At 40.6% G+C, this 24,981-nt stretch overlaps 1 protein-coding gene across 2 annotated transcripts in view; it reads left to right on the top strand.

The window, feature by feature from the left end:
• lsr (lipolysis stimulated lipoprotein receptor) overlaps nucleotides 1-24,372 on the top strand; it is a 72,446-nt gene extending 48,074 nt beyond the window's left edge. For both annotated transcript variants that reach the window (XM_034174161.1, XM_034174162.1), the window contains 4 exons: nucleotides 12,385-12,501; nucleotides 15,128-15,410; nucleotides 20,532-20,994; nucleotides 23,500-24,372. In XM_034174161.1, coding sequence (XP_034030052.1) covers nucleotides 12,385-12,501; nucleotides 15,128-15,410; nucleotides 20,532-20,994; nucleotides 23,500-23,535 — 899 coding nt within the window. In that variant the 3' untranslated portion in view covers nucleotides 23,536-24,372. The remainder of the gene's footprint in view (nucleotides 1-12,384; nucleotides 12,502-15,127; nucleotides 15,411-20,531; nucleotides 20,995-23,499) is intronic.
• The last annotated feature ends 609 nt before the right edge of the window (nucleotides 24,373-24,981 follow it).

The raw sequence follows: 24,981 nt of genomic DNA, 5'->3' as shown, positions 1-24,981 counted from the left end.
TGTGTGTGTGTGTGTGTGTGTGTTGGGAAGAAGAGTCACAAAACTTTCATTGACATGACATTTCTGCTTAATTTAGCTTATTCATGATGTTACTCCAGATGGAGATTAAAGTGTTTTTGTCCCCATCAAGTTGCTTTCAAATATTTGGGCTTTTACTTATTGCAGTGTTTTATTGTATACTTAGAGTAATGAAACTGTGATAAATGGTTATGGTCAGCTGACTGCCTGCTGGTGATCACTAGGGTCAGATCACAGGGTAAGCCACCAAGTCAACCTGATAGACCTAAATGAGTTGTGGGTGGGAGTTTTTGGGGAACATTTGGTGGAAGAACTTGTCCAGCTGGCCTCACCTCCAGAATGAATTTCTCCTGCTTCATGGACCATAGAATCTGAGGCCCATTCCACACTGAAACAGATTTTGGCATAACCGCATACATTTTATATTCTATTGCCATTTTGTCCACGTGGAAACTGTGTTTTCAGTGGTTCAAAACAATATTTTTGAAAAAACAGGTCCCAAAGTGGATAAATTTGAAAACGCCACCATCATGTCTTCATGTGGACAAGCAATAGAGCTTTTCTGAAACTATGATGTCATAACCCTGCCTCTCTAACCTCAGCTGTTCTTAATGAATGACGTTGTTGTTAACAGTGTAATTTAACATACTTTTTTCTCTTTGTGGATCCTTAAATGCCTTTATTTTTGTCTCAAGCAGAATGCTGTAGAGACGAGGGATGACTGTAGTGAACGCTGACCAAAAATAAATGGAGCACTGTGATGCTAATAAAATGATTGCAGAAAGGACTTTCAGTTTTTAAAAAGTTATGTTGTCTTCTTTTTGGTGAGAAAAAGCTCTCAGGTCCTCTGGTTCAGGCTGTGAAATGCATCCAGAGTAGACAAATACCAAGGGACGTCTTTAAAAATGCTTTACAAGTAATTTCCATGATACAGAATTAAAGTATTATGAGACATTGTCTTCCAAAACAAGGGCATCTTATGTCGATTATGTCTTATGTTGATTTTGGCTCTTGCTTGCCTCTACTGGTGGTTGACTCTCACTGCGGTATTGTATCACTTCCTGTTCCGGAGCACAGCGATGTTTTGCTGTATCTGTTAGCTGTTTAATCTGCGCAGTTAGATTGATCTAGTTAACTAGATAACGATTTGCTTCACAGTGTAATCTTCACGTGCCTTAACTAAAGCACTCCCTTTGCTGAATCACCTCTAAATTATTTACACATTATTCACTTTGTGTGTTTTTAGGAATCCGCTTGTTTAGCGCAGCTACTAGCTCTTAGCCAGTTTAGCATGGCGGCTTCTCCTGTCTCTCCCGCACTTTTCTGCTCTGGGTGTGAAATGTTTAGTTATTCCTCGGCCTCCTTTAGCAGTAATGGTACTTGTAATAAGTGTAGCTTATTCGTAGCTTTGGAGGCCAAGCTGGGCGAATTGGAGACTCGGCTCCACACCGTGGAAAATTCTACAGCTAGCCAGGCCCCTGTAGTCGGTGCGGACCAAGGTAGCTTAGCCGCCGTTAGTTTCCCTCTGGCAGAGCCCGAGCAGCCGGGAAAGCAGGCCGACTGGGTGACTGTGAGGAAGAAGCGTAGTTCTAAACAAAAGCCCCGTGTACACCGCCAACCCGTTCACATTTCTAACCGTTTTTCCCCACTCGGCGATACACCCGCCGAGGATCAATCTCTGGTTATTAGCGACTCTGTTTTGAGAAATGTGAAGTTAGCGACACCAGCAACCATAGTCAGATGTCTTCCGGGGACCAGAGCAGGTGACATTGAAGGAAATTTGAAACTGCTGGCTAAGGCTAAGCGTAAATTTGGTAAGATTGTAATTCACGTCGGCAGTAATGACACCCGGTTACGCCAATCGGAGGTCACTAAAATTAACATTGAATCAGTGTGTAACTTTGCAAAAACAATGTCGGACTCTGTAGTTTTCTCTGGGCCCCTCCCCAATCGGACCGGGAGTGACATGTTTAGCCACATGTTCTCCTTGAATTGCTGGCTGTCTGAGTGGTGTCCAAAAAATGAGGTGGGCTTCATAGATAATTGGCAAAGCTTCTGGGGAAAACCTGGTCTTGTTAGGAGAGACGGCATCCATCCCACTGTGGATGGAGCAGCTCTCATTTCTAGAAATCTGGCCAATTTTCTTAAATCCTCCAAACCGTGACTATCCAGGGTTGGGACCAGGAAGCAGAGTTGTAGTCTTACACACCTCTCTGCAGCTTCTCTCCCCCTGCCATCCCCTCATTACCCCATCCCCGTAGAGACGGTGCCTGCTCCCAGACCACCAATAACCAGCAAAAATCTATTTAAGCATAAAAATTCAAAAAGAAAAAATAATATAGCACCTTCAACTGCACCACAGACTAAAACAGTTAAATGTGGTCTATTAAACATTAGGTCTCTCTCTTCTAAGTCCCTGTTAGTAAATGATATAATAATTGATCAACATATTGATTTATTCTGCCTTACAGAAACCTGGTTACAGCAGGATGAATATGTTAGTTTAAATGAGTCAACACCCCCGAGTCACACTAACTGCCAGAATGCTCGTAGCACGGGCCGAGGCGGACGATTAGCAGCAATCTTCCATTCCAGCTTATTAATTAATCAAAAACCCAGACAGAGCTTTAATTCATTTGAAAGCCAAAAAACAGTTTTATTTGTTATTATCTATCGTCCACCTGGTCGTTACTGTGAGTTTCTCTGTGAATTGTCTGACTTAGTGCTTAGCTCAGATAAGATAATTATAGTGGGCAATTTTAACATCCACACAGATGCTGAGAATGACAGCCTCAACACTGCATTTAATCTATTATTAGACTCAATTGGCTTTGCTCAAAATGTAAATGAGTCCACCCACCACTTTAATCATATCTTAGATCTTGTTCTGACTTATGGTATGGAAATTGAAGACTTAACAGTATTCCCTGAAAACTCCCTTCTGTCTGATCATTTCTTAATAACATTTACATTTACTCTGATGGACTACCCAGCAGTGGGGAATAAGTTTCAATATACTAGAAGTCTTTCAGAAAGCGCTGTAACTAGGTTTAAGGATATGATTCCTTCTTTATGTTCTCTAATGCCATATACCAACACAGTGCAGAGTAGCTACCTAAACTCTGTGAGATAGAGTATCTCGTCAATAGTTTTACATCCTCATTGAAGACAACTTTGGATGCTGTAGCTCCTCTGAAAAAGAGAGCTTTAAATCAGAAGTGCTTGACTCCGTGGTATAACTCACAAACTCGCAGCTTAAAGCAGATAACCCATAAGTTGGAGAGGAAATGGCGTCTCACTAATTTAGAAGATCTTCACTTAGCCTGGAAAAAGAGTCTGTTGCTCTATAAAAAAGCCCTCCGTAAAGCTAGGACATCTTACTACTCATCACTAATTGAAGAAAATAAGAACAACCCCAGGTTTCTTTTCAGCAGTGTAGCCAGGCTGACAAAGAGTCAGAGCTCTATTGAGCCGAGTATTCCTTTAACTTTAACTAGTAATGACTTCATGACTTTCTTTGCTAATAAAATTTTAACTATTAGAGAAAAAATTACTCATAACCATCCCAAAGACGTATCGTTATCTTTGGCTGCTTTCAGTGGTGCCGGTATTTGGTTAGACTCTTTCTCTCAGATTGTTCTGTCTGAGTTATTTTCATTAGTTACTTCATCCAAACCATCAACATGTCTATTAGACCCCATTCCTACCAGGCTGCTCAAGGAAGCCCTACCATTATTTAATGCTTCGATCTTAAATATGATCAGTCTATCTTTATTAGTTGGCTATGTACCACAGGCTTTTAAGGTGGCAGTAATTAAACCATTACTTAAAAAGCCATCACTTGACCCAGCTATCTTAGCTAATTATAGACCAATCTCCAACCTTCCTTTTCTCTCAAAAATTCTTGAAAGGGTAGTTGTAAAACAGCTAACTGATCATCTGCAGAGGAATGGTCTATCTGAAGAGTTTCAGTCAGGTTTTAGAATTCATCATAGTACAGAAACAGCATTAGTGAAGGTTACAAATGATCTTCTTATGGCCTCAGACAGTGGACTCATCTCTGTGCTTGTTCTGTTAGACCTCAGTGCTGCTTTTGATACTGTTGACCATAAAATTTTATTACAGAGATTAGAGCATGCCATAGGTATTAAAGGCACTGCGCTGGTTTGAATCATATTTATCTAATAGATTACAATTTGTTCATGTAAATGGGGAATCTTCTTCAGACTAAGGTTAATTATGGAGTTCCACAAGGTTCTGTGCTAGGACCAATTTTATTCACTTTATACATGCTTCCCTTAGGCAGTATTATTAGACGGCATTGCTTAAATTTTCATTGTTACGCAGATGATACCCAGCTTTATCTATCCATGAAGCCAGAGGACACACACCAATTAGCTAAACTGCAGGATTGTCTTACAGACATAAAGACATGGATGACCTCTAATTTCCTGCTTTTAAACTCAGATAAAACTGAAGTTATTGTACTTGGCCCCACAAATCTTAGAAACATGGTGTCTAACCAGATCTTTACTCTGGATGGCATTACCCTGACCTCTAGTAATACTGTGAGAAATCTTGGAGTCATTTTTGATCAGGATATGTCATTCAAAGCGCATATTAAACAAATATGTAGGACTGCTTTTTTGCATTTACGCAATATCTCTAAAATTAGAAAGGTCTTGTCTCAGAGTGATGCTGAAAAACTAATTCATGCATTTATTTCCTCTAGGCTGGACTATTGTAATTCATTATTATCAGGTTGTCCTAAAAGTTCCCTGAAAAGCCTTCAGTTAATTCAAAATGATGCAGCTAGAGTACTAACGGGGACTAGAAGGAGAGAGCATATCTCACCCATATTGGCCTCTCTTCATTGGCTTCCTGTTAATTCTAGAATAGAATTTAAAATTCTTCTTCTTACTTATAAGGTTTTGAATAATCAGGTCCCATCTTATCTTAGGGACCTCATAGTACCATATCACCCCAATAGAGCGCTTCGTTCTCAGACTGCAGGCTTACTTGTAGTTCCTAGGGTTTGTAAGAGTAGAATGGGAGGCAGAGCCTTCAGCTTTCAGGCTCCTCTCCTGTGGAACCAGCTCCCAATTCAGATCAGGGAGACAGACATCCTCTCTACTTTTAAGATTAGGCTTAAAACTTTCCTTTTTGCTAAAGCTTATTAGTTAGGGCTGGATCAGGTGACCCTGAACCATCCCTTAGTTATGCTGCTATAGACTTAGACTGCTGGGGGGTTCCCATGATGCACTGAGTGTTTCTTTCTCTTTTTGCTCTGTATGCACCACTCTGCATTTAATCATTAGTGATTGATCTCTGCTCCCCTCCACAGCATGTCTTTTTCCTGGTTCTCTCCCTCAGCCCCAACCAGTCCCAGCAGAAGACTGCCCCTCCCTGAGCCTGGTTCTGCTGGAGGTTTCTTCCTGTTAAAAGGGAGTTTTTCCTTCCCACTGTCGCCAAGTGCTTGTTTACAGGGGGCCGTTTTGACCATTGGGGTTTTTACGTAATTATTGTATGGCCTTGCCTTACAATATAAAGCGCCTTGGGGCAACTGTTTGTTGTGATTTGGCGCTATATAAATAAAATTGATTGATTGATTATGTGGATAACAGTTTTCATCAGGCTGTGCAGATAAATCCAGTTGAAATGGTGCAACAGAGGAGAATAAAACTTTTTATTTACGCAGTTTGTGAATGGTTTTAATATTTGAAATGGTATAAGTTGGAACTGTATGAATGGTTGTGTGGGGACTTTACTGAAAAACATATAGGATCTATAGATGTTATACTGCACCTCTGTATTTATGTGAAACATCATGAATTAAGATGTATTTTTTATTATTAATGTGGCACTTTGTAGTGTAGCTTTAGCTTCTGTTGCTACAATGATTAGCTCTTACACATTTTCTTTTCTGTTTTCTGTTGAAGCATTATATCGTCACATACAGACCTGGCATGTGCACAACAGCGTTTTTGTGTGGAAGCAGGTAGTCCTTGAAACGGTTCTGTGTTTACGGAACACTGTTTGATAATGGCACGGAAAAAGATTGTATTGGTTGCTGGTTGTGAAGATTGTGTGGACAAGGCTGAGACTTGCACTAAGCCAAGAACCTGGTGGTGGACACTGTGGTGAGGGAAGCAGTCAGGCTGAAGAAAGTCGTTCACCTCTGGTTGACACAGAAATCACTGGAATCAGCAAACAGGTCCCAGCAGGCCAGAAGAACTGCAGCCTCAGTGGTTGGTGGAAAAAAAACTCAGGTGTGGGAGGAGTTTGGCGAGGTCATGGAAAATAACTTTAGGTCAGCCTCAAAGCGGTTCTGGTGGAGAGCTGCTAATTCCTGGTTCACACGGCAAGATAATTATGCCAATTTGGGACCCGATCTTCCCCTTCCGTCAATCTTAAAGATGCCCTGACTATTGCGATGGCTCTAAAGATAATCTTATCATATATTCCTGCTGTGTGTGGGACGTTAAGAGTGCACTAGTCTGCTCAGAAGGACGTCAGGACCGCTCAGACCGCAAATCGTGGATATTCAACATGTTGGATTGTCTTGGCACAATATCCCAGCGTGGGTGGTGTCCCCCGAGCACTGGTCGCACTGTCTCCACATTTTTAAACGACACCTTTTCTTTTTGTGTCGTTTTTTTTTTCTCTGTTAGAAATAGTCCACAAACTATCTCTGTTGCTTCTTCCTTGTCCACCATGTTTGTGTACTCTTAAGTCACATTTAATCTCGAGAGGTTTTGGGAGAGTTCCTGTCTGACCTGGGAATGTTCTTGTGTGAAATCTGTTTATGTATGGTGAGTTGTCTTTAATGTGTGCCTGCACCCCACACGGTGTACGACCAAAAGTGTTAGATCTATGATTTTTTTTTTTCATCTTTTTATCTCTCAGGTATTGGAAAACTACAGACAATTTTAAAATCTTGCAGTGTGAATCAGGCATAACCTAGACTGGGCATATAGTTGTGTAGTGGAAGGAGCGCTTTGAGGATGTTCTCAATTCTACTGCCATGCCCTCCTTAAAGGAAGTATGGATGAAGGCTCAGGTGTTATGCGCGAGCTCTGCCATGTAACTATGTTTGCACACATGAAATTAAAATAAATTTGCTACAGGGCTTTAAAAAATTTTATAAGTAGGCTGGGGGCAGGCTAAAGTCATAGACACCTTTAAAATCAACCACAGGACATTTCCACAGTCCTGATGAAGACCACGCTTCCTTTTCATTTTGGTTAGTCACTGTTGTATTCTCAGTGTATGTACCAACTGAATGTTTATCATTGTTAATAAAGTGCTTAAAAACATGCTCACAATTGACTCAAATCAAAACTATTACATTTGGCTTTTTAATAAGTGTTTGATTTTTAAGTGATTAATAATCTACAAGCTTGTAGCACGAAAACAAAACCAACATAAAAAAGGTACTTTAACCGATAAAAATATCTGCAGTGCCCTCTATCACAGCTGTAATAAGTCAGGCAGGTTGAGCTGAATACTCGTTTCAGACGAGTATCCGGTACGGATAAAGCATTTTGAGAGCATGATACAAGTAAAAAGCTGCTGCTCGTGCTGAAGGAGAGTCCTGATTGGCTAACTGACTGTCTTCACACTCTGTGATTGGCTAGTCACTGACAGCACCCACCCCTCCCTACACAGACACATCTCTTTGCAACCTCTGACACACACAGGAACTGATCTCTCTCTCTCTCTCTCTCTCTCTCTCTCTCTCTCTCTCTCTCTGTCTCTGTCTCTGTGTGCTTGGCTTGATTCTACCTCACGTTGTTCTCTCAGTACTCCTTAGGTTTTCTTCAATTCATCTCTGTTTTGGTTTGTATGGTATTTAAGATTACTTGGTGAACTTGTTTTGTAATTTACGCGGTGCATTTGACAAGACAGCTGAAAACTGCTCGTGTTGTGTCAGTCACTGCCTCCACTCTGGTCTGGGTTTTTTTTTTTTTTTTTAAACATTTGTTTGCTCTTTAGCTGGTGATATAAAGTTAGTTGAAAAACTGTGCTCATACTGAATGTGGTGCTTTTGAGAAGAATATTTCCGTTTGCCATCACTGGGTGTTTGCATGAATCACCAAGTTCACACAGATCATTAAAAAATAAAGTCTTAGAATAACCTCTCTCACTTAGTCACACACACATGCACAGACACCTTAAACAACATTGTTTATCTTTGTGTGGAAAAAAAAATGCCAAGAATGTTAGGTAGTAAAAATGAATAAATAATTAAAAAACAAATCACAGTTTGATCATAAAATAAAACATAATAATAATAATAACAAAATTGTGTTGAGTATGATGACTCTTGTTCATGCATACTTAGTTAATAATTTCCTACTGCATTGAATGTCAATTCTGAGGCTGTTCTGTTATTCATTCATACACTTAAGAATATTCATGTTCTGAGTTTATAAAAAAACTTGTTCTATAAATAGTTCCTTTACTATTGTGATCAAAAACATTGAATCTCAATTCTGAGGCTGCTCTGTAAATATTCATTCATACACGCAAGAATATTCATGTTCTGAGTTCATAAAAACTTGTTCTGTAAATAGATCTCTTACTTTTGTGATCAAAATCATTGATTTGAATCTGACATTTGAGGCTGTTCTGTAAATACTTTTCAAATAAACAAATATAACAACTCCTGATCAATCCATATCAATTTCAGGCATAAAATAATGTACCGATTTAAGCCCTGTCCATTTCTGGCTAAACCACGCCTACTTCCAGTTTAGGACCCACCCACTCGGGGTAGAAATACAGCTGGGTGATTCTTTAACTACGGGCACTATTGGCCTTGTAAATGTAATTTCCACCACACCATTGCCTTACAATATGAAGTGCCTTGGGGCAACTGTTTGTTGTGATTTGGCGCTATATACATGTGCTCTGATGTTACTGTTTATCTCCATAGAAACTACCCACACAATCTTTCATACAAACTTTTTAAAGGGACATTATTGTTGTGGTGGAAATTACGGCAGTAGTGTGGGACAACTACATTTTGTTTAAAAAAATCACAACAGTTGTATGACATTGAATACCCCAGTTATGTTTTGATTATTTTACTGATATTTTATTCAGAGATATTTTAAAACATTAGAAAAAATGTTTGTTTACTATTCATTTTTATCATTGAAGATCATAAGTCTGGGTGTGGGACAAGCACAAAACGGCAATATTTGCATATAATGATGCTGAAAAAAGGTGAAAAAGTCATCATAGACTACTAGAACAAATTTCTTCAAACACTTTCATTGTAAAGATAACTATAAAAGTGTGAAATTTCCCCTTTTTTCTTTTTTTCATAAAATTTGATCAAGGGACATAAAAGTGCCCGTAGTCTAAGAATCACCCAGCTACAGATAATTTAGATGGTTGAACAGATACAGATAGTGGTGTACTCGCTCATCCCTAATAAGCACCATGGCAGCCAACCCATGTGACAACAAGCTACTACTGTATGCAGTATAGCAATCATTCACTGAATTATGCAACTGCATTCTGCTGATGGAAGTGCACAGATTGCTGGCTTTTTATGCCCAGATCAGCTGTGGTCAGCACACACATCAGATTCAGATATGCGTGTGTGTCTTTTTCTGTTTTTTGTTTTTATTGACAAAATGTGATACAGGGTGAGTACAGACTTGTCATATTTTCCGGAGTATAAGTTGCATTTTTTTTAAATATTATTATTAGTTTGAGAGCTTCCTGCGACTTATTGTATCGTGTGACTTATATACAGAAAACAATCACGATTCACGACTATGAATTTTCTTTACTTCAAATAAGAGACACACCAATAAACTGCCTATTTGTTTTAAAAAATGAGAGAGGTGGAAACTTTCTAACAGGGCTTGATTACTTTCGGTGCACGTTTAAAACAGAGTTGGGTCCCGCTTAAATCATTCTTTGAGCTATCGTCATGGAATTAATAATTTGAGCTTTTTCTCATGTCTGCTCCACTTAAAATATAATTAGCAGTCATGCTCACTTCAAGCAAATATACATGAATAAATGTCTTTATTAAATAGCAAAGCGTATCTAATGACACAAAGAACTGTGCTGTAAAATACACAGGAACAAACATTCGTGTGTGTGTGCATGGTGCGCTGTTACAGCGCAAATGAACAGATGTTCGTGTCTTTGTGGGTACGTGTATTTGTTGTTACGGTGCAAATGAAAAGACACTAATTTCTACAGCAACGTGAACGTAAATGGATAAATGTTGCTGTGAGCTGATTCAAAACTGAACTTACTATAAGTTTGCATTGGGCTGCTCTGTCACTTTGGGAAATGTTCCACATAGAAAGTAATTAAGAGGTCAGTGCTGTGCTCAAAAAGTCCATGTGATAATCCACAGTTCAGCGAGGAACTAACTGAGGTCTGAAAAGAGACTCAAACAAAACAGTCTGTCCTCTGACCACAAGGTATGGACTGGCCTGCCAGTCCATACCTTAGCCAGTGGGAGAGGGGGAGGGAAAGGTGATTGGGCAGTTGCTCCCCCCGCCACAGTGTGGGCTTATTAGCCTCCTTCTCACCCAAAGTTACAGTATAGTGTGGTGTAAATCTGTCCCAAGATGCTTTGCTTCAAGAACGAGACCCCAGAACCACCAGAGTATCATAAAAGAAAGAAAGGAGGAAAAAAAACATTTTCAATGGGCAACAGGTCTGGACTGCAGGCAGGCAAGTCTAATACCCACACTCTTACTACGAAGCCACACCGTTGTAACACGTGCAGAATGTGGCTTGGCATTGTCTTGCTGAAATAAGCAGGGACGTCCCTGAAAAAGATGTTGCTTGGATGGCAGCATGTGTTGCTCCAAAACCTGGATGTACCTTTCAGCATTGATGGTGCCATCAAAGATGTGTAAGTTGCCCATGTCTTGGGCACTAACACACCCCCCATACCATCACAGATGCTGGCTTTTGAACTTTGCGCTGGTAACAATCTGGATGGTCTTTTTCCTCTTTTGTCCGGAGGAAAACGACGTCCATGAAAAAACAATTTGAAATGTGGACTTATCAGACCACAGCACACTTCTTCACTTTGCGTCTTTCATTTCAAATGAGCTTGGGCCCAGAGAAGGAGGTGGCGTTTCTGGATGTTGTTGATGTATGGCTTTCGCTTTGCATAGTAGAGTTTTAACTTGCAGTTGTAGTTGTAGCGACTAATTGTGTTAACTGACAGTGGTTTTCTGAAGTGTTCCTGAACCCACGCGGTAAGATCCTTTACACAATGATGTCGATTTTTAATGTAGTTCCGCCTGAGGGATCGAACGTGACGGGCATTCAGTGTTGGTTTTTGGCCTTGCTGCTTACGTGTAGAAGGTTCTCAAACTTCTGATTGTATTATGGACTGCAGATGATGGAATCCCTAAATTCTTTGCAGTTGAACATTGAAAAACATTGTTTTAACTGTTGGACTTTTTTTCACATAGTTGTTCATAAAGTGGTGATTCTTGCCTCATCTTTGCTTGTGAACGGCTGAGCCTTTTGGGGATGCACCTTTTATATCCAATCATGACACTCACCTGTTTCAATTAACCTGTCCACCTGTGGAATGTTCCAAACAGCTGTTCTTTGAGCATTCACCAACTTTCCCAGTCTTTTGTTGCCCCTGTCCCAGCTTTTTTTGAAATGTGTTGCAGGCATCCATTTCAAAATGAGCAAATATTTGCACAAAACCAAAAAGTCTCAGTTTGAACATTAAATATCTTGTCTTTGTGGTGTATTCAATTGAATATAGGTTGAAGAGGATTTGCAAATCATTGTATTGTGTTTTTATTTACATTTCACACAACGTCCCAACTTCATTGGAATTGGGGTTGTACATGTGATTTCTCATCTTTTTTTATTTCTGATAAATTTGCAAAAGTCTTAGATGGTTTTTCATGTTGGCATTATGGGATATTGTGTGTAGAATTTTGAAGAAAAAAAATTATTTAATCTTTTTTGGAATAAGGCTGTAACATAACAAAATGCGGAAAAAGTGCAGCACTGTGAATACTGTCCAGATGCTCTCTGTGTGTGTGTGAGAGAGAGAGAGAGAGACACTTTTTAACCCTTTACAAGGTATATCCCAAAATAAAATGTAATAGTTTCTATCCATCAATTAAATCTTTAGTTGACTAAAACAGTTCAAATGACTAAATTATGACTCAAACTAAATGAGATTTTAGCCAAGACTGACTGAAATATTCTGTTTAAATGAACACTGGTACCAAAATAAGTCAGATCTTTGCCTGTGTTGTATATTAATATGTATTAATACCATATTGTAAGTTTTTCTTTGTAAGTGTACAAGTTTGCAGAAGCTGAAATGTGGCTCCTTCTCATCAGCTCGCAGTGGATACCGTATCCAGGTGGACCCTGAAGGGAATGCCACACGTGCCATCTACTATGTGGAGAGAGAGCTGGCCAACCTAGACCCATCTAGACCTGCCAACTACAACCGCTGTGAGTGATTGAACAGTTGCTGCCATTCTCATTGTGTATTTTCTCCAGAATGTTGTGAGAAAATGCGCTTGGTTGCATGGCTGGACTGGGACAAAAATTTGACCCTGAACTTTTTGGTCCAGACCGGCACACCACTACAATTCATGTGCAGATACTGTGCCAACTTGCCCCCCGTTGAAGTACATATAAACACACACTTATAACACTACTGTACTGAACAATATCCCTTTATTTCCTGGTGCCTTGAATAAAATAAATGACTACACATTATGTTGCTTGCTTGGTCTTAAGAACAATGCTGGAGAAAGGATTTAAGATTCAAGAGTGTTTATTTATCATCATTCACTTATAGGCGGTGAAACTGTCATGGCATTGGCAGGCTGGCAGCAAGGTACTGTAGGTCACATCACACAAATAGAGATCCCTGTGAAAGACAACAAAAGATGTATGCATTAGTTAAGTGATTGCTGAACAATATCCTTGCAAGTTGTCAAGTCTTCAGTAAAATAAATGTATAATAGATAGCCGAGGAAAGTAAGTGTATTGCTCTTACAAAGAGGATATTGGCCAAAACACATCAGGACACTGGCAGCAAGGAAGACAGGTCCCCCACAAAGCACACACTGGATGGAACAAATATATAGCTCTCCTCAGACACCATTATTTAAGTGATTACAAATTGTAAGTTAACAACCCAGCTTGAGCAAGATTACATGCAAAAAAATGAGTCTGGATGCAATCATTATCATCATTCACTTGAGTCTCATGAATGTCACAAATTGCCCTATTAAAATGAATGATGACAGCATACAGTGCAGTGCAACTTACTATACCTTAACTAAAGTGATATGAAATATACAGTGACATGGTTAAAATTCTTCTCTATTGCCTGTGCGTAGAATGGGTAATTCAGATAGTACTTTAGATAAATCGACTGTTGTAACACTCCACACTATGCAGTTTGCTATGAGGTGAGTACATTGCTTTTACGTTTATGCAGATGCAGTTGCGCCTTGGGGCAACTGTTTGTTGTGATTTGGCGCTATATAAAAAAATTGATTGATTGATTGATTGATGTAAATCTCTTAGATCCATAGGTGCAACCGAAAAAGGGGGGTGAGGGGATTTTTTTCATTTACATGAAAGGCTAAACATCTATATGAATGACGGACGCACACCAGCAAAAGGGGCAGACGGATCGAACCTAATCTCTCTAAGCAAGTTCTTGGTGGTGCACATCGTGTAGGGCTTCAGTGGGTCTTCGTCTCTATGCCCCATGTCTACATTGCTGCTGCAACAGTCTTTGGAGTACTGCACTTGGTAGCAAGTTAGCTACTCTGAGACAGCTAAGCTAGCACAGCAAAACAGTAAATTAACAACTCGGTACATAGACGGAAACTTGTGACAACCTGCTCGAGCAATCTCACCGCTGCTACCAGTGTAACGGAGCCGTTAGTTGCTCATTGCAGGCATGTTGAGCATTAAAATACGGGCCAACTGAAGACCGTTTGGGCTCAACAAAATGGCTGGCTCCTTTATTCCATGCCCCCGTGCTAACCACACATGCACAGGTAGGCATGTTGCCTCGCACTTCCTGTCCTATGGCAACACAAACATGCCAAAATTAAACTACATACAACATAATGATAAATACAAGCAAACCATCAAAAGTCTTTTAACGTTACCATGGAGAAAAAAAAATGGCAGCCATAGGCCCATTTATTGATAGGCCCACTGAGAAAAATCCTGTTACTCTCAATGGCCAGTCCACTCCTGCTTGGATGGTTAAAGAATGCCATCACTGCTAATTATGACTAGTGTTGGAGATCGGACTTGCTTGACTGTTTTGGCTGAACCAAAGCTGTGCACATTTGGCATTTTGATGCAGCTACACTTTAATCTTAAATTCTAATCCAGGGCATATTGTTTTGGTATTTGAAAATTGGTGGTTATAATCGCAAAATAGGTCTGATCTTTGCGCTATTTGGCAAATGACCATCAAAAGAAGAAAGTTGGTTGGCATCCAATTCCTCACAGCAACTAAGTGTGACAAAGCGGACGAGTTTTATCAATTGCAGTACTCAAAAAATCTCTGACACCACCCTGGGAATTTCACCCAAGGAACTCTTCACTCAAATCAACTTGAATCAAAACACACAGGTCCGTTGTAGAAAGAGGTAGTAGAAGTGGTTATCATTACAAATGTTTTTTTGAAATGTGTTGCAGGCGTCCATTTCAAAATGAGCAAGTATTTGCACAAAAACAAAGTTTATCAATTGGAACGTTAAATATCTTGTCTTTGTGGTGTATTCAATTGAATATAGGTTGAAGAGGATTTGCAAATCGTATTCTGTTTTTATTTACATTTCACACAATGTCCCAACTTCACTGGAATTGGGGTTGTAGTGTGTCTTCCAAGTGTCATAATACAACTTTTTGTCCAGTTTTGCTAGTAGATGTAATAAATGGGCGGCGGATTTTACATCTAGTATTCTGTCATGTGCTTTTATTAGGGGTCTTTTTGGTGGCCTCAGATCCTCAGGAGCTACTTCACATTTATTTGACAGACACCATTTTAGTTCTGTTGCCAATATTCTGCTGTTTGTCTTTTGCTCTCTTTGACCAGTGGATAACATGAGTGAAGTCAGTTCTTTACATGATGCCCTTGACCCTAGAGGCCGCGGTGGTCGCTCCCAGCCGCCGCCTCCTATGCCTACACTATATGACCAGGACGAAGCTATGAGCACCATTAGCAGTGTGTCCCAGCATGTCAATCGTCGAGGTGGAGGATACGTGGATAATCGCATGCGTGCCCGCTCCATGGACAACCTTGATGACATTGGACACCGCTATGCCCGAGATGATTACCCACCACATCGTCGCCCGGGTGAACCCAGAGACAGGCGAGGGTGAGTGTCCTCCTTTTTTTTTTAAGAGCAGATGTCTTACTCATTGCTGTTTGTGTCAGTATCTGTGAGCAAGTCACTGAAGCTTCCTGTCTCCAACTTGAAAATCTGAATCCAGGTTGGCAGGTTTTTTGTTGTGGTTGGATACAGATTTAATGTTCCACTGCCAGCCACAGTGGTGGTGACTTGAGGAGTGAAGGAAGAAATGATGTATGCAACTTGCTGCTACTTGAGCTGACTGAGGAGGCAACTTAACAGTGGGTGTTTCTCAGATATTTCATTTCTACAGAGATGAGTTTTCTGGGTTTTCTCAGGTTTTCCTTTTTTGTTGTTGTTTTGGTGACTTAATTTATTTCCCAGTAAATAGAAACCAGTCCTCTGTTTCAGATAGTGGTGTAACTGATCACAGCTGACCTGTAATCCATACAGCCCGGCGTTCATGGTTCACACACAGGAGAGCCATTACAAAGCTGACATAAGTGTAATTTTGTGTCAGTGTCTTGTTTTTAAAGTGATAACTGCATTCATTTTGATGCTGTCACTGTAAATTCACAGAGTGCAGTTAAAGCAGCTGCGCGTGCACGTCATTCAGTCGTGAACGCAGCCCCACTTTAGTAATGGTCCTAGGGCTGCTGTGAAAGCCACACTGATAAATCCGCTGTGTGTCCTGTTGATGAATACATTAAAAACTCTGATTGCTCCTACAGCAGAACCTCCCTGTGGTGGAGGAATTGCTTTTTGTTCAACCAAAACTAAATTGCACCAAAAGCGGTCAGTGTGATTTATATGATGTACTGACTTTACCTGGCATAAAGTCAAACAATTACATTATAAATAAACATGATTAAGCACATTATCTATCAGTCTATTTATAAATCAGAAGGATAGATGACATGCATCACCTAGAAAAAACTATTTTTCTGTCATGATTAAAGATAATATGTAAGGTTAATAAGTGTACTTAAATGAAGACATCCTGTAAATTGATGTAAAAGAGTAACTGACCCACAGATAATCTCATTCTGTTTTTCATATTACAACTCTCATAAAAAAGACTTTGTATTCAATGTCTGTTACAGATGAAACATTCTGTTGTATAAAAGATTGATGTGAATAGAAAGCTTTCAGTAAAATTTTTGCCTTTTTTTTCTCGAGTTGAATATACATGAGCTACAGAATTACAATATCCACATACATGATCAGTCTGTTGTAAGTGGATCTGTGCGAGGTATGAATACTAAGATTTTATCAAACATATGGCCATATTTCTCTGAGTTTCATTCTTTCATTTCATTTCAAATTGTTTTGAAGTAGGTTGGGGTCAGGCTAAAGTCACAGAGCACCTTTAAAACCAACCACAGGAAATTTGCTGAGGTCATTCCACAGCCCTGGTGACAACCACACTTCTGTTTCATTTTGCTTAGTCCCTCTTATATTCTGAGTGTATGCACCAACTGGTGCCATCACCCTACTGGAAGTTACCAAGGTAGTCAAAAACTCCTCGGTGGCAAGTCAGCAGGGGCGGGAGAGATTCGTTCTGAAATGATGAAATTTCACAAACTGTACATGGATTTCAAAACTGGGGTGGTGGTCCTCATCTTTGAAAGGGAGGCAGGAGAGTGTGTTCTAATTGGAGATTTAGGAGGAGCAATGCTGGTTTTGTGCTGATTGTGGAACGGTGGATCAGCTTGTTTACCCTCGCAAGGAAATTAGAAAGGTCTTGGGACCAACCAGTCTGTATGTGTTTTGTGGAATTGGAAAAGGCATATGACCTGGTCCCTCGAGGTGACTTCTGCTAGAGTATGTGGCACCGGTGTTGCCGACCGAACGGCCCCCCTAAAAATTTGCCTGCCTTGCCTTCGCTGCTCAGGCGTCATTTTGGTGCATCAGCAGCGTCATTTCTGAGCGTCGGCAGCGATTCACTGATTATCACCTTGTTTCTGCTTAAAACTGCACTCCAGTCATCGTCTGTCTCAGCGACAGATATCTGAAGCTTTTGTACAACGAGTTCCACATAAATTCAGCATTATTTCATAATAAAAGACGGCGGATCGATAAGAGCACAGCAGCAGCACGTCTGAATCAGTGGCCCAGTCACACGGCACACGATTCCTGAGCAAAGGGAAAAAGTAAAAAACGTCACAATTCGTTGAGAAAAGGTGGACGAAAGAGCTTTATCACCGAACAGTCTGCGAAGCAAGAGCACAAAAGGGAAGAAAGAGGAAATTAACAAAACCGAAGCTCACAATCTCGACGAAATGCACCTGGAGCCACAGCTGGAGCAGTGTGTGTCTGCGTCTCTGCGTTCCAGGACTCGGCGCTGGGACGGAGCTCATAGCGCCTGGAGAAACTGCAAACAGAATGCACGTCGGTGGACCACCTGCTCTGGTTCCTCGTCCAGAACAAAAGAGGGATCATGTCCATCATTATCAGAATCCACACTGTCTGTTGACACGCTGCGCGCTCCGTCTTCCTCCAATTAAAAAAAAAAAAAGAAAAAAAAAAGTGCGCCGTGGTCACTGCTGTATCACAGTATTATGTTCTAAGCCATATATATTTATTTATAACAGAAAACTGTCAAAAGGGAGAATAAATATAAGTGTAAAGATGATTGAATATATCAGAGCAGTAAATTAATCAGTGCGTGTGACAGCGCGCATTGACTCACGTGCGGTTATTCCACCAGCTGATCACTGATTCACAATGTGAATTCTTCCTTCCAGAACAGCTCTTGATATCATCATTTTGATTCATCTACCTGTTGCCACATGTACAGAAGGACTGGATTGTCATTCTTACACTCAGATTGTTACATTTAATAAAAATAATAAGCGCATGCAGGAGCTCCTGCTGCCGCTGATGCTGCATTCAAGTACCGTTGGAAATTACACAACTTTTTTGTTGTTTCAAATTCAACAGTTGCTTGTGGCAAAATAATTAGATCCACACAAAAGATTAATTTTGGCCTATGTAAGGTGCCTGAGCCCATTGAAGCTGCCCCCCCACACAGATCAAAAAAATCCAAGCAAGCAGGCTGAATTTGCCCTGTAGTTTACGATGTACATGAACGCAGCAGCAGCCTCAGTGCTCACAAACCGGCTTTTGCGCTGTGTGAAAACTTTCAGCTGCTCCAACAAAGTCAAATTAAACAATAATGTTACAAAAACTACACAAACGCTTAAAAAACGTCAAGAACGACAGCAAAACGAGACACAGACGAATTGAGGTTTTCGTTGCCCTTCATTCAAAATTCAAAATTTTCAACAGTTTAAAAATCCTGACAAGCGCCCACTGCAGGAGGCTGCGCGAAGGTTAAACGATGCCGACGACAGTCAACGAAGCTCCAGATTTCTTGTTTCGTCAGGTCTTCGTCACCCTTCGTTAAGTGCCGTGTGACTGGGCCATTAGATGTGCTGCTGTGGCACTGGAGGAGTTTAAGTATCTCGGGGTCTTGTTCATGAGTAGGGTCAATTGGAGCAGGAGATCAATAGATGGGTTGGGACAGCATCTGATGTTTTTACAGAGCCTGTACTGGACCATCGTGGTGAAGGAGGAGCTGAGCCAGACAGCAAGGCTCTCAATTTAGCAGTCGATTTACCCTCCTATCCTCATCTGTAGTCATGAACTTTGGGTAATGATGGAATAAGGTCAATGTTAGAAGCACCAGAAATGAGATTCTGCTGACAGATATCTGTGCTTACACTTCTGGACAGGGTGAGAAGCTTATCCGGGAGTGATTCTGAGTAGAGCCGCTGCTTCTTCACATCAAAACGAGCCTGTTGAGGTGGTTTGAGCATCTGGTAAAGATGACCCCCTGGTCATCTTCCTAGCAAAGTCTTCCAGTCACATCCAACTAGGAGGAGGCCCCGTGAAAGACCCAGGACATGCTGGAGAGATAATATTTCCCACCTGGCATGGGAATGCCTGGAGATCCCACGAGAAGACTTACAGGACTTGGCTGAGGAGATAAGGAAGTGTGGCCTGACCTGCTTAGTCTGCTGCCACCGCAACCCGGATAAACGGAAAACGATGAATGAATAAAATAATGAATTAATTTTGAACTGAACATGTTCACAGAATTTTGTTCCCAAAGTATGCCAGAATGCCTCTTGGGGCATGTAGATTTTCAAAAAAAATTATGTGGCTCAGGTTCGCTGCAGGAAAATGTCCAGCAAAACCTTGCATGAAATTTCCGATTTTATCTGCACTTCTTCCCCTTGTCTTTCTATTTCCATATTACCTTGTTTGTTTTGCCACTTTGACACATTTGAAGGTCTACCATTTTTCTTCAGATCCATGCTGCTCACACTAGGAGGGGTCAAGCTTTCCATTGTGAAGCATCTTGGGGTGACTAATGTGATTCAGTAAATAAATTCAATGAATTGAACGGCATGCTGTGAAACTAAGGATAACAAGAGAACTTGGCCATCAGGAGAACTTGTCCCGGGTTAAAACTCTATTGGGATACGGTTAGGGATAGGATATGGTTAGGCCCAGTTTACACCTAGGGCAGAGTTTGCATCGGGGTATCCAATCTAAGTTCCTCATTGTGTTGTGGCATTTTATTGCTATATTTTAACCCACACAGGACAAAATATAAATTGCTTCCAAAAGGGAAAGTTTTGATTATATTGGCGATGTGAGATTGTGAATCCTTTATTGAATACTAAAGAACAAAGTTACAGAGGTGCAGAAGAAAATACTTATTACTTAGTAAGTCCCTTCGGCTGCCCCCCCCCCCCCCCCCCCCCCCCCCCCCCACACACACACACACACACACGCACAGCAGATCCAAGGTGGAACTACATGTTGATTTGGCATGGTTTATGCCTTCCTGACTCCACATTAGATGGAGAAATGTGACAGGGATGGGGTTTGAACCGGCAACCTTCTACACTGAAACCAAGGGCAATAATCACTTGGTCACCACCCCTGATTAAAAAATCTTTAATAAAAATTTAAAGAGACTACAACTGAAACTTAACTTTAAAGCTGTCAAGTGCAGTTGTCTTAATGACAGAGAATCACCCATAGTACAGTGAAGATATCTACAACTTATTCTGTAACCTGCTGTTTTCCAGTCCAGTACCTCAGTATATTACCATTTTGTCTTTGTCCGTTTAGCTCAGATGATGAGTGGAGCACAAGTGCTCGCAGTGGCTACGACCGTGACTTTGACAACCGCCGGCGTCATGACTACTCCCCTGATGATCGTTGCAGAGGAGGAGGAGGTGCCCCCTATGGTGGGCTCCAAGGCAGACGGAGCCACAGCCGTGATGATCTGATGGACCTGGAGAGAGCTCGCCGACGTGGTGGTGGTGGCAGAGATGATTATGATGACAGCTTCTTGCGAGGGGCCCTGGAGAGAAAGAAGCTCAGTGAGCAGCAGAGGGCCCTCAGCCGGGAGCGCCTGGACAGCGAGAGTGACCGCTCAGATCGGGGAAGGGGAGCACATGGTCCTCCTCCTTTGCCTGTGAATCCACCCTCTGGATTCCCGGGTCGCCATGATGACTACACACCCCCTCTACCACCACCCTACAGTGAAGATGGGAGTGTGTCATCCTCAAAGAAGACCAACCTCCGCAAGGTGAGTCAGAATGATATAGGGCACATTTACAATACAGTTCTCACTTACGGTGACTCCATTTGCATCATGGGTTCTGTGACAGCAGTTTTTTAGGACTCTACATTGTTTTTTCTTAGAAATATTTACCACTTAAACTTGAGGGAGCACTGAGGGTAAATGCAACGTTTCTTATCCTGCTTCCTGTGGTGGTCTCTGTATTGAAACATCATTGTCTCATCTGTTCTTGGAGTTTATTCCACCTTCTTATAAGTCTCTGGGGAAAGTTTGTTCATCAATCATTAAATATAATGGTTTCATTTTGTATTTGCTGTAAGATCCAGAATAAGTGCTTCACCCTCTGAACCTTGAGGAGTTGAGATTCCTCTGTATTGGAAAGGGCGATTCCCAACTACAACAGGGATATTAAACTGTTCTCTGTACCAGGAAAAGTAAAGAGATTGAAGGTCCAAGTCCTAGTGCTTCATGTCTTGCAGTGTGGTTGAGACTTGGACGTGATGTCTTTGGTGCTAGGTTTCTTCAAAGGATCCTTGGGTACTGTTGGACTGACTTTTGCCAAATGACTGATTATGTAGGGAGAGTTGGATAAGGATTACAACTTGCATTTTGAGGGAAATTGAACTATGACATTAGGCACATATGACCATTTCTCTGACAGCCCTGTCACATCTTGATGATTTAGCCTGCGTAAGACGACCATATTAAAAACACTGGCATACGTGGGCGTACATCTAATAAATTAATGGAGCTGTCACACCTTGACGATTAGCCAGCGTATGCAGACAGCCCCGTTTCCACCGAGTGGTTCAGGTCATTATTGCACAGTGTGGTGCAGGTCAGAAACAGTAATTTAACTTTATTTTATTTTTATCTTGGTAGATCATTTTCATCACAAGCAGAATGCTGATGAGTCAACTGATGGCTGTGGTAAACGCTGCCATGAATGAATGAAGTGCTGTGACTCTAAACTTTTCAAGTGCCGGCCGCGGCGCTCTGATCGATTCCTCACACGGGGGAACCGATCAGACTGCAACCAGCATCCTCTGAGAAATGCACCTGGAGCAGAAAAAACACAGAGGGACTTGCTTTAAAATGCTACATTTCCAGCCATGACAAGGAATGAAATTATTGTCAGACATCATTTTCCAAAATCAGGATGCTTTATGTGGCTACATGTTCATCAGACTGTGATGATGAATCAGACTGAACCGAACAGTTAGGACTTTATATTTACTGTGTGTGTGAAAGAAACAGTTTGTTCGCATGAGGACTGCAGCTGGCACCCAATCAGTGGACAGCATTAATGGATGTCTTTTGACTTATGAGTAAATTACAAGAAACGTTTCAGCAATCGCATAACTTACCTACAACTTATGTCCAGCATGTACAGGACATATGAGTCACTCGCTGGCATACATTGAAAATTTTCAGTATGCCCAAAATTTTTCGAGGTGTTCGGCGTATTAGGACATATTTCAGTGCACTGCAATGTGTTCTTAACTTACACAAAACTTTCCCATAACTTATTAGACGTACGCCAGCGTTTTTTAATACAGTTGACATACGCTGGGTAAATCGTCAAGGTGTGACAGGGCCTTGAGGATGGCTCAGCATGCAGAAGCCTCAGTGTTGAGGAGCCCAGCAAGTGGAAAAATCCAAGGGGACACCCACCCTTCACATCTCTATGGCAGACAAAATGGCTACATTTGAGAGGTTGGGATGGACCAGTTGGCTGCCTGGGTAGTTGCCATCCACTTAAGGCACTTTTGTAGGGTGGTGGTTGTCACAGCTGGTGGCTCTTAACTGCCGTACAGTTCATGATATAAGGTGCTTGACAGGTCTTCTTCATCCCAAATCGCTTTGCTCTATAGCTCACAATCACTGCAGACATGACTTGCTGGCAGATATCAGCATCCCCCTTCTGCATGTTTGATATTGTTCGGGCAGCATCCTCCCAAATTAGTGCCACTGTTTGTGCTTGCTGGCTGGGGGCCATTTCACCTGCGCCTTTTGGACTACTTTACCCGGTATTGGAGCTACTGATCCTTGGAGATACTGGGCTTTGTGGGGTGATTCTGCTTTTCTCCTGCATGTCACCAGGGTCAGAACTTGTGCACTTCAGTGTAGGCTCCTGCACCAAGCATGTCCTCTTTATAGTGGGTTCTTCTTCTAGAAAGACGCAGTTCGGTCTACCAGCCCTCCTTGCCCTTGTCCTCTTACTGAGCTATCGGCTGTCTTTTCAGTAGTCCTCAAACTATTTCTGGTTGTCAACCAGACTGTTCCTGTAAGTCACTAGTATAACCAGATTAAATAGGGTTAAACAGAGAAGATACAGTGTGCAGTTTTATTTTAAGCCCATTTCAAATGTAGTGTAGTGTTACACACTGTTAGTTGTGCACCTGTAGTTTTCATGACTACATAATTTGTGAAGTAATTTTGGGAGTGGCAGCTGTATATTTGTGCTGTGTTCACTGTATTCAACTTCATCTGTCCTTTCTCATTTTGCAGAATGGAGCTGTGAGTCGGGAGAGTCTGGTTGTGTAAATACAATCCTGCTCAATGATACAACTGGGATTGTTGTATGAGAAGAAAAATCAGATTGTAAATATTATTCACACTAACTTGCTGTGCTGATTTTGTTTTGTTTTTTTCTTTTTTTTTTATTGATTTTTTTAACTGATTTTTATGACATTGTTGCTGACTATGTATATATAGATACCTAATAGAGAAGAGGTGCACACATGAAACATTCTGTGGCCTTTGATCTATAAAACGTTGTGGCTGCCGCTAGTGCCTTAGAGTGTACAGAATTTTACTTTGTTGACATGATGGTAAGATGATAAATGATTCTCTGCAAATCTTCCAGCTGTTTTCAAAGTGTTTCATACATTTACAAAATTGATACAGCTGTTTGTGTAGAGCATTATATTTTTTATTTTTATTTTATTTGTGAAAACATTTTTCACAAAAGATTATGTGCATTTACATACATTTATTTTCTTTGCTTCTTGCCTTTTGTTTTAGTTAAGTGTGCTCAACCAAATAGATGTTTTTTTTTTTTTATGTTCTGCAGCTTATTTTTAAAAAACACAAACTTTTAACAGATTTTTAACATTGTAGAATTGCTGTATTGAGAATGAAAATGTTTATGGTGGGATGATCATATTATGTTTTAGTACTATAAATTTTGTATTGTTCTGAAAATCAACAAAGAAGGCAAAATTATCTTCAGTGCCTTTATTTTGGCATAATGTGTTTTACATTACAATGATTATGACACATTACAGCACACAGGGCTTCATTGATATTTACAGTTATGCTCTTTTAAAATGCCATATTTTATGAGTTGAACACTGAAATAAAAGTTCAGATTTTATTTTATTATTGTGGGTGTTTGTGTGTTTTTCTTGAATGTGAATGTTATCATTGAAGTGATAAACTCAGAAATAGTATCATTAAAATACCATCCAACAAAAGATATGTGCAATGTGAAACTAAACTTAAATGGCAATATTGCAGTTAATTTCCATTTTTGTTCAGATGTCAGCCCAAGTTACTGCTTAAACAATTGAGTATTTGATCACCACATTTCTGACACCTAATTTATATGTTTCTTAAGGTATCACATCCTGCAATGTTCCTGTTTGTTTCTCCTCCATGCACATGAATATAAATATGTGCCTGATTGTGAGCATGCAATTTTTTACTTTTACAGCCATAATTGTGAAGTGCATGGTTTGAGAAATGACTGCAGGGATGGGGACCAAATGTCATAACATCTAAATATCCCTCAGGATTAATGCCTGTTGTATAACTCAATATTTTAGATAGGACATAAACAAGTTTTAGTGCAGGCACCTCCATTTGAACTATGTGACATTTAAACCATAGTTGTGAAAATGGGATTCACACAAAAAACATGTCATTTGTACAAGATAATTTTTCATGAATATGATTTACTTGTTTGACTCTGGATAACAAGGCAGACAC

The sequence above is a fragment of the Thalassophryne amazonica genome, chromosome 7 (assembly GCF_902500255.1).
Source record: "Thalassophryne amazonica chromosome 7, fThaAma1.1, whole genome shotgun sequence".
Lineage (NCBI taxonomy): Eukaryota > Metazoa > Chordata > Actinopteri > Batrachoidiformes > Batrachoididae > Thalassophryne > Thalassophryne amazonica.
This window is presented reverse-complemented; position numbering and strand designations above follow the sequence as displayed.